General features: G+C 46.7%; 1 protein-coding gene across 1 annotated transcript in view; it reads right to left on the bottom strand.

Moving 5' to 3' along the window:
• RNF157 (ring finger protein 157) overlaps positions 1–11,026 on the bottom strand; it is a 51,234-nt gene that overhangs the window by 20,503 nt on the left and 19,705 nt on the right. Inside the window, exon 3 of the mRNA XM_023531621.1 lies at positions 2,630–2,718. Within this exon, the coding sequence (XP_023387389.1) occupies positions 2,630–2,718 (89 nt within the window). The remainder of the gene's footprint in view (positions 1–2,629; positions 2,719–11,026) is intronic.

An 11,026-nucleotide genomic window follows, 5' to 3' on the forward strand; every position in this document is an offset into this window, starting at 1 on the left:
CTTCCTGAAAAAGGGTGTGTCGAGGGGGATAAACTTTCCGAGAGATTTTATCGTACAGTCGTGCTTAACTGAAAGTCTGGCTGAGGAGAGAATCCTAGGTTAGTTCCACTTCCTAGAATATTTCAACTTTTCTTCCTCATTCTATGGATTTTTTTTGTTTTATTTCTGCTACCATGTTTTTAATCTCTATGAGCATTTTTTTGTTCCCTAAATGCTTTGTGTCATTGCGTCCATGGGCCAAGAAGACAACACTGTCTCTGAGGCTGTAAATAAAGTCTTCCTCTCCCTGTAGAGTTTTTGTCTCCACTTAGTGGTTCCCTTCCTGTTGGTTTTTTTTGCCACTGTGTTTCATATTATAGATGTTACTTACACATCCAAGAATCTTTGGTTGTCTGCTCATGTTTAAGAAATTTAAACCCCCTGATTGGAACTCTGAGTGCATAGTGGGGCTTGGGGACACTAGGCTCTCCTGGGGGCGACTCATCTGGGTCTGTCCAGGAACCTCCAGGGCCAGTCTCTTTGGTCTTCCCATCTGGGGGGGTGGTCTGATTCCCCAGCAAACAGTTTTCCTGTCCTCTGACAAAGGCCCGCTTGCCGGCATTCTGGGATTGGGGGTGCGGGGCAGGTCAGAGGGCTCAGTATCCAGTGAGCCTCAATTCACTTAATCCTCCTGTTTTAGTACTGAGTCCAGCCCTTACCTGTGCCCGGGGCTCCCAAGTCCGGAGATTCTGTTGAGAATCATCTGCCAGCCTTTGGCCGGGGTGTGAGAAGGGCAGTCCCAGTGGTACAGTGTGAGGGAGGGGACCTGACTGCCTCGTAAGCCGACTTCCCGCGGGTCCTCCTCCCTCTAGCCTTCCACCCCGACGTCCATAGGTAGCTGGTACTGCCAGTGCCTGTGCCCTTGGGGATATCACAGCCCAAACTGGGTGATTCTCGGCTTTTCCTTCTGCTCACTCAGGGTTCTGACTTCTTGGATCTGCTGAATTACTTAACCTACGCCCTCGAGTTCCAGCTTCTAAAGTTTTGTTGCTGCTGCTCCTTCCCATTCTCCCAATTCTTGTGGATTTATGCTTTTAGAAAAGGTCTGATCACTATTCAGTGGGGTTTTGACAGGAGAAGCAAAAGTAGATGTTCAATCCTCCATCTTTGGCTGGGAACCTGAGAACCAGAATTTATTCCCAGGCTCTTAGAAAAAACAAAACCCAAACCCTTCCCCTTAACCTTGATTGAGCACCAGGTGCTCCCCTTCCATTATCTTATTGACTTTTGACAATGGCCATGGAAGGTAGCATGTCATATCGCTTTTTTACCCATGAAAACCTGAAGCTCAGAGCCTTACTCGAGCAGGCAGCCACGGAGCGGGGAGCGAAACGGGCTTGTGCTCCCAAGCCGGGTTCCAGCACATCGTGGCCACCTCGCTGTCCCCGAGCTGTGGCCAGGCTGCCACATCGGGCCCCTGCACCCGTCTCCATTAAATACACGGGCAGGCCACGTGTGACGAGCGTGCACAGAGTAGCTGACTGCTGGAAGGTCACCCAGTCTATTCTGTCCCCTGGGAGGGGCACCGCCCAGCGGTAGCCGGTACTGCAGCAAGAGTATCTCCTTGGCTCCCTTGTCCCCAGAGTGGACCCCAGGGGCGGGAGAGTGGTCAGGGAAGAGGTCAAAAGTTCAGGGACAAATAAAATATAAAAATCAAGAGAGAGAGACAGAAAATAGATTAGTGGTCATTTAGACCTAGAAAGGGGGCTTGGGGGGAAATGGGCCGTGACTGCTAACGTGCATGGGGTGTCTTTGGGGGCGATGAAATGTTCTCAAGGTAGACAGTGGTGGGGATTGCACGAGTCTGTCAATACACTAAAAACCACTGAACTGCATGTTTTAAATGGGTGAATTGTATGGCACGTGAACTCTATCTCAATACAGCTGTGATATCGCAACAAAACTATCAGAAACAAACTTCCTCATGCTCATAAGGCTGACCTATACAAGCGTGAAACAATCTGAGTCATCTTCCCTGTCCATCCAGAAAACTATGGGACTTCGGATTCGCCCTCACCAAACCTGTCTCCCGGGGAACCAGTGAGCCTAAGTAGACAGATGGGCTAGCTGGAGCACGTCCTTGGCTTTAAAATGACACTACCTCGGGGACAACACAGAGCAGGCAAATCAATGGTGAATAGTATTGATGGCAATGATTAAAAAGCCAACCCGAGACACTTTGTGTTCCTCAGAGGAAGGGCAGATGACATCAAGAATAAATAAAAAACTAAATGCAAGCGATAAATAGGGATTTCATATCCCGAGTTGAAATATCCCATTTTTGCATAGGCGTGTTGAGGTATCTGCAAATTTTGGTTTTTTTTCCCCTTCAATAATTCTTTCTTTTAACAAAAATTTCATAAAATAGGGACAATGACTGCTTCCTGGGAGGTCCTTCGCAAGCACAGATGTGACAGGAGGTGTAAGCAAGCTAGATGCAGTGAGCCCCGATCCTGGTGGACGGGATGCCCCTCTCAGCGCCCGAGTCAGGCTCTGGGCTGCGCATGACCGTATCTGCGAGTCTCTTAGGGCAGCTGGCTGCCCCTGCCCGGGGGAGGGCACCTGGGCCTGGCCGGGCCCCCGGACTTACTTGACGAGCCTTAGAGTGTCCTTTCGGATGTTGATCAGGCTCCTCAGAGTCTTCACTGGCTCCTGGGGAGGTGGCGCAGCATAAGGAAACTGTCAGAAACAAAGAGGGGGAAGGCGGTGAGTTTATAGGGATCAACAACTGTCCCTCGCTGGTACAGGGTTCCCCGGGTGACAAAGAACAGCCTTGTGCAGTGAGGTGGGCGGCCGCCCATCTCCTAACCACGTGAGGACACTGAGATCTGACATGTCACGTGAACTCGCTCAAGGTCACGGCTAGTGATAAAACTGGGGTTCGATCTGGCCTGAAATGAACTAGATTGATCTGCTTTTCCCTTTATGTGAAGCTTATCCGAATCGGCATTCGAGATGCGGATAACTCATAAAGACCACCCAAGTTCCACGTACGGAAGGACACACCGTGGCCGACTGAATCACAAAAGGCTTTCCCATCTGACCTTAGATGACAGGGAGCCAGACCTGCAAGGCTTTGCCTTCAGTGAAGCCACACGGTGTCTTAGGAATTCAGGAAATGCAAACGAAGGAGAACCCGCCACGGGCAGGGAGCCGGGCGTGCAGTCAGCACACGGCACGTCTGCTGACGCTGACCATGTGGGGCAGAGATGCGAGTCAAGAGCTCTCCGGGGTTATCAAAGGCTTCTTTCCAGTTGTCGAGCATTTTCCTTACATTTTCGCTCTTTCCCCATTGAGACATCTGGATTGAGTTCGGTAATGAGGAGATAAAGGGAAAATAGTAACAAATGTAACTGGAAATTGCTTCCGGGAGATTAAGAATGATGGAAAATGTGTCCAGTATTGTTCTGATGTTATTTGGGCAATACATTTTTTTTTTGCGCATAATTCACAGAAAACCTACAGTCCTCGCAGCTCGCAAACCTGTGGCACACCTGGAGGAGTCTGCCTCCTGCTGCTGGTTTCAGAAAACTGGACACTCACGTGACACTCGAATTGTGCCTTCACCGATGTTTGCCGAATGTGGCTCCTTCACTTGGAAAACATAGTTTAACCTGCGGTACATGCGATGGTCTGGATTCGGCACGATTGCTGGTAATTCATGTGCATGAACGTGACTCAAAATACACGTTGGATCTAAATGATCAGATGTGCACTCAGGCGTGCATGGGGACAGCACTGATACATTAAACTTCTTCACTGATACATTAAACATGTCATTATAAGTTTGAGCAGAAAACTTAAAAAACACAAAAAGGTACAAAATCGGCCATCGTTTTGCCACTCAGAGACACCAGAGTTAAGACTGCAGAGTCTTCACAGCGAGGCATCCATCCACTCATCTACCTGTGTCTCTACACGCTGTTTTAAACCGGACACACTATTTTATAGTCTTTTTCACTTAGGAAGACGAGGTAAAACATCTTTAAAGTCTATAACTTGCTGACATGACTACACATATTAGAGAGAGGAGCACACTTTAATTAATTCTATATTATTTGATGTTTTAAGTTGGCTTTACTTTTTTTTCCTTTTGTTTTGACATAAATGTTGTGGCGAATGCCTCGTTCTTACATGTCTGCATGTTTGTTTGATTACTTCCTTAGGACAAATTCCTAGAAATAGAATTACTGGATCAAAGAGTAAGCATATTTTTTAAGACTTTGAAAAATATTTTGCCAAACTGTTGTCCAGAAAGCTGATTCTAAGTCTGCTCTCCAGCTAGAAGCGTGTCAGGAAGCTTTTAGACCGGGAAGCTGAAATCCTGGTTCAGATCCCATCTGTGGCCCATCGCCCCACCTCCCACGTTCCTGGGCTGTCACACTAAAGGAATTTAAAACAATTTTAAAATAAGCTTAAGCAGAAAGTAATTAGGCAGGAAAATCTGACATAAATGCTAGTCTATTCTAAAGCCAAAATAAATGACTTTGGGATTAAAACTTTTTTTCAGGAGTAGCAGAGTTAATCATACTCATTTGCACAGGTACTTGGGAGTGAGCCTGAGTTAAAAAAAAAAAAAAAAAAAGATGGTTCTTCCTTCGCTCTTTTCCTTTCCTCCTCCATACCCTCCAAAAAAAGAAAAACAAAAGCAAAGAGGAAACAAACAAATAAATAAGAAACTTTGTGCCCTTCGTCTTCCATTTAGAATATTACCTGAGCCTTGATTCTCTTTCACGACCCGTAAGGCTTGGTCTGTAATCCCCTGAGCAGACCAAATGTCATTCTTCATCCAGTAGTCTTGGCCTTAAGCCTGTCTTCATTATGAAAAGTGAAACAGCATTTAGACACTGCCTTTCACTATCCTCCATAAGGCTGTTAAGAGTTTATTTACCCTAGGACGACGTCTGAGGGCAGTCCACAAGCCCGCACTGAGCCTGAGGCAGGAAGTCCGCACATGGCTAGTGGCTTTCTTTCTCCGGCTGTGGGCCTGGGGGCGTGTTGTGTTCAAGACACAAAAGTCCCCTTCCTCCCGTTTCCTGGCCTGGTTGTGCCAGGGCGCTCGTGTGGAGAGAAAAGGTTCCAGCTGGTCTGGCTTGTCACTGCTCGTTCTCTAATTAAGATGTCTGCTGAGTACCTACTATGTGCCAGGCATCATGCTGGGTTCTTTAGATATATCTTTAAATTTTACTTTATCTAATTGTGGTAAAAGACACATAACATGAAATTCATCACCTTAACCATTTAGAGCATGCCGTTCGGTGGCATTAAGTATGTGCCCCGTCAGCATCGCCATCTCTAGTTTAGATATTCTTATTTATTATTCTCAACGCTAACAGACGTGTCTACCCTGCCTACCAGATGATAAATGCCCGGAGGACAGCCTGACTTGCAGGAGGAACTAAAAAATATGTCGACTGACTGAATAAATGAAGGCCATCAGTAGTAACATCCCCGTTTTGCTTACAAAGAAACTGAGGCTCAGAAGTAGTGTAATTATTGAAGGTCCCAGGGCTGATGAGTAGCAGAGCTGGGACTGAAATCCAAAAGCCACGCTCCCTCTCTCCTGGCCACCTCGGGGGGCCGCCTGGTCCCGGGATGTCCCAGGAACCTGAGTAGAGGCAGAGTCTGAGCGTTAAACTTGGAGCTTGGCTGCGAAAGGCACGGAGAAGTTCTGGAAACGAGTCGAAACTCTGGATGACACCCTTAGGCAGCGGTACATACAAAAACACACCTAATGCCACACTCCTTTTAAGTTTTAACAGGAGTATCTGAGGTCTTCTCAGAGAAGAGCTGTCCTAGAGCACAGCGTGACAAAATCCCTTTGTCTGTCAGATCTAACAGCACCCGTGGAAGACGCAAACGGACATTCAGGGTACCATGGTGACAGAGTGGCGCTGGCAGCCGCAGTGGCGCCGGTCGCTGTCCACCTTCTGCCCAAGCTCAAGTGCGCGCTACTGATAGGTGTTTCTGAGGCACAGCGGTTTCACCTCTATATTATTTTCAAAGGACAAAGACGCTTCCCCATTCATTCAACTCTCGCTATGCCCTGCAGACAGTGCGGGCCCAGGCTCAGTGACGGATCAGCCACACCTCTCTCAGTTCTGTCGGTAAGGGGCCCCTAACCCCGACGGCTTGCATCTGGTGCACCGCACTCAGTGCAGCCCCCTCCTGGGACCCGCCTGCCGTGTCTGCACTGACATCAGCCCAAACCTCAGAATAATTTAAACCCCAAACGCCTCCAGCACAGGACGGGAGTATAGGAGAGGCTCAGCCAGCTGAACTCTTTCAATGGGACCCAGTGGGCTGTCAATCAAGGCTCCGCGTGAATCCTGAGCAAGTTCCTCTTTGGCCTTTTATCCTGGAGTTGATCAGTTTCCTTTTTACCTTTGCCTTCCATCGGCAAAGCCCCACCTGGTGACCAAACGTGGAACTGCCGGTTTAGATGGAATGGAAGGGGCAGTGTGTGTGTGCGTGTGTGTGCGTGCGTGCGTGTGTGCGTGTGTGTGCGTGCGTGTGCATGTGCGTGTGTGTGTGCGTGCGCGCACACACACGTATATGTAGGTATATATTGACCACACATACTAGATTTTTTCAAAGTCATTATAATGTCAAATATTTTGTTAAACTGCCCCTATGGATGCACTCACATTTCTGTTGTAGAAAATATGGCCACAATGCTTATGAGATAGTAGGATATCTTATTTCAGTCGTAAATTATTGGGCCTAGAAAAAGGACTACAATCCATGCATAAAAGTCAATAATTAACTTCAATAAAAAGGGTTTTTTTTGGAAAAGTACATAATTTGCTAAAATTTGCTGCTCGATTCAGGCCTGATCGTAGGCGTGCGGCATTCCCGACTGGGATGCTCCTTCGGGCTGGCGCCTCACGTGCCCCCAACAGGTTTTGAGCCCTTCCTTACTTTCTGGAACCACAGGGTAGTCCAGGTTCACCTTGTGTTCTCCCTGTCCTACCCCTCGACTCAATCAGGTCTCCAAGGAGCCCTGGCTCCATTTCAGAGACGCCTACCTCGAACCCGTCATTTACTCATTAACCTTTCACTGATGAACACTCAGTCGTTTGCAGGTCAATACAAATAATGATACAATGACCATTCCTTGACAGGAATCTTAACGGGGGGGAAAAACGGGGATAAAAGAACACAGATTAACACGCACTAATGCAGTTTCTACTTAGAAAAAGCCCCAAATGCCAAGACTCTGCTCTCGAAGAGAAAGAAATTTGAGACAATTCATAATTTAAAAAGTACTCATTTTATATATTAGCAGCTGTATATAATATTTGTGCCAAATAACCAAAGAATAGTTACTATGGAAACAGACAGCTGGAGTCATATGCATTGCTCATTTACAGCACTACACAAACCCTTTTTAAAATAGATTTTAAGGCTTTTATATTTAAATCTCGGTTCCTTTTTATCTGATGCCTGGTTATTTTCTCAGCTTTCTCTACTTCCTCTCTTCTCAGAAATGTAGTGTGTCCAAGACTTACCAGCGGATATTTTTAGACCCGTGATGATGCTTCAGGACATTTTCTTAGATCGGTGTCAGGGGAGAACAGTTTAGTTTCTGAGTGAATGCTGAAAAATGAATACAAATTTGCCTATTTAACCAGCTGCAGCCCTGAGACAGACTGTATTGTGCCCGCAGTACGCGAGAATGTCAAGGAGCTATATTTGTAGCAGTAAAATTTTACTAAGTTTCCATCCAATCCTCCTGGGGAGTTAAATAGCCAGTGTAGAAAGGTGATCGTGAAGCTGACGAGGTGCGAGACATGCTTTTCACACAAATCACAGATGTCAGGGAGACACCAAGAGGGTGTCAGAAGATGACCTTGGCACAAAGATGCTCTGTGTCCAGGTTTGGTTACCCGAGCAATCGATCCAAGAAGGCCATCTATTTATAGTCTGTTAATTCCTCTGCTAGGTCCCCTGGCAGGGAGCACACGGGACCAATGTCATGGCTATGTGACATCACATCTAATGCTGACCTTTTCTAAAATATTTAAATCCCAGGATGAGTATGCCCGATCAACCGATTCTCTCTGTTCGCCCTAACAGGTGATAAGAAAAACGTGAAGAATCCACTGCAGAGCAAGGCGCCCATCACAAAATCGCACAGATCTGTGTCGACGACCATCGCAGGCCATGTGCTCTCTTCATTTATGGTCAGGTCCTGACTCATTTTGTTTGGGAGCCTTGAGATCACACGACTTCTTCAGTACCACTCGGACATCAAAAGCACCTATGGGGCTATGTGTGCTGCTCTGATGACAAATGAAACCCACTGGACTTCCAGTTCTCCACTAAGAGGAAGCCCCAATATGCCTAGACACAGGACCCTCCTGGCAGAAGAATACGCTCCCTAAGTGCACCACGCTTCCAAAATAAAAATACCTTCTCGAAATGAGCTGTTTTTAGATACAAAGGATTTTACCTAACGGCCGCTAATTTTAAGGAGATTTAAAAGAGAAAAAGAAGTGCTTTCAATCAAGCAGACACAGTCGACTTTTCCCTCCAGCGAGCTGGCAAATAATGACTAACGGTCAGAGAAGCTAAACCTTTCAGACAAGCACCTCATTCTGGATGCCTGGTCGGGAGCTGCAGAAACAAGCTCACAATTAAGAATCTACTTATAAGAAAGAAATTTTGAGATGCCCGATGCTGTACACAAATAATATGCCTAGAAAGGCAAGCTTACCAGTATTAGTCAAAATTAGTATTTTAAAATACACAACATACCTTTTTTTCCCCCCTCCCCAAAGAAGTCTAACCGTCATCTTCTAGATGATGTATCTCAGAGACAAAATACATTATCCACAACATGTCACGTCCGGAGTCCAGCTCCAAGGCTGACTTACGTCACTGGCAGCTCCCTCGTCCTGTGTTCCATCCACATCCCTCCCTTGGCCTCCTACCTGACACTGCTGCATCCCTCCGCATCTGTCACCTGCCACCTCTCGGTCCCTCCTGGCATGTCTCCATTCCTGAGCCACATCCTTCAACATCTCCGATTTTCCTCTTCTCGGCAGCCGCCTCTAAATGGCTTTTCCTCTTTTTTCAGATTTCCTGCCTGCTACTAAGACCCTGGGCTTCTGGACATCTTTGGGGGCTTGTCAGAGGCGATTCTAGTTCATCAAGAGTAAACAGGTGTCCTAGCATTAACCACAAGCTTTCTGAGACTAAAAATAGCCAAGCTCCAAGTTTAAACATGGCGCAGAGCAAAGATGGTGTAACAGATAGTAAGTCCCCAGGAGTCACTACACCGCATCTCTTAACATCACTAGTCTTGGCTCCTGGGTTTATAATCTTGGTTTGGCCGTTAATACGAAGATTCTTTAAGCGCTAGTTAATAATCTGTCAAGAAAGCACAGCTCCACAGTTGACTGGGAAGTTGAAGATCAGCAAGAGGATTTAGCGACTGGCCTCTACCAGACAAATTATGGAAAAGGAAAGCTTTGCAATGGGTAAACCTGACAGACGCCACCTTGACCAAGTGGTCAAGGTCACTGCCACCAGTAATAAGTCATGAGCTACTATGTACCTCTGATCTGGTGTGGCCCTAAGAGAACCTGTAGTTTTTAAAATAGGAAGTGCACCTGTGGGAATTTTCGGTTTGGGTCCACACACCGTAGTTAGGCAAGATGCTAGCGCTAGAGAAAGCTGTGGTGAAAGGTATGTGGGAATTCTCCGCCATCTTTGCTATTCTTCTGTAAGTATAAAATTATTTCTTTTAAATAGAAGGTCTGCAAGAGAAATGTTGAAATGGAATGGCAAGCAGAGGACCTCAAAGGGGGAAGGTGTAGGTCTTGGCTGTGGGACTTTAGACAGATGGTTGTACCCCACGAAGCCTCCACTTCCTTACCGGTAAGATATGCTTCATGACGGCCACTTCATGATCTGTGAGATTAAAGGCTGTACTAATCGAGGTCCAGCCAGGAAAATAGAAACCATGCCCGTTATTTTAATGGGGAGACTTTAGTATAAGGAACTGGTCGAACAGGTATTAAAGCACTGAACCGCCACAAGATACTGAGTTGACAGAGAGAAAGCAATGGCAGGAAGCAGCTATGCTCCTAGGTCTGAAGGAGCGAGGGGGAGAGCTTGGGGGTATCAGGTCCCGGAGGCCCCCTGAGGCTGGGAGGTGAAGGGTGAGCTAACTCGCCCTTCTCCTCCCAGCCCTGCAGGCCCTCTAGTACCTATAGATGAACTCAGAACACAGCAGGCGGCATCACAGAGCCAAAGTTTAGAGGGTGGTTTGGGGCTGGGACACAGCAGCTTAACTGTTAACTGGGAAACGGCTTGCTTCGTAGACTGTAAATGTCGCCTGCTGGCCCTTATTTTTATCATGACTTCTGTTAGGTGCCTGAGCTAACTGCACGCTCCCCCCGCCCGCCTCCTTCCTTTTAAAAATATGTTGCAGTATGGATCAGGAGGGGGAGCTAAAGCTCTGGTGTTTACAGCATTTAAAACGTTAGTAAATGGAAAACATAGCTAGGGACTGCTTTCTGGTCTGTAATGATAGCGCCTCGATGCCAAAGCCGGCTTATCAGTGCTACTTTCCAAAGATAAAGCCTATGTCTGATTGGTGTCTGTAACAACCAGGGCTACTATTTTAGCTGATTGGCCCCGGCAAGACCATTTTAGAGAATGAAATAAGTGTGCTGCTTCCGGATGCTGCTTACATGTGGCCAGTTATCAAGCTATTTGATGCCGAAGTCTGACTTTTATAGGCTCCTGTAGAACAGTTTCGTTACAATTTAAGGCCACTGCCACTGTGCATCTCTTTAAAAGCCGAAAAAGTAAACCACATTTTTCTTTGAAATGCAACACCGGTAAGTACAGTTTCCCGTAAGATAGGACGGATAACAGGAAACAGAGGTGAGAGTGTACATACTGTTTCTGTAGGTTTCAAAGAAATTTCGAGGAAATTCCTACGACACATGCTTTAGTTCCGCTGCTGAACGCC

Source organism: Pteropus vampyrus, unplaced genomic scaffold, assembly GCF_000151845.1.
Source record: "Pteropus vampyrus isolate Shadow unplaced genomic scaffold, Pvam_2.0 Scaffold72, whole genome shotgun sequence".
NCBI classification, from domain to species: Eukaryota; Metazoa; Chordata; class Mammalia; order Chiroptera; family Pteropodidae; genus Pteropus; species Pteropus vampyrus.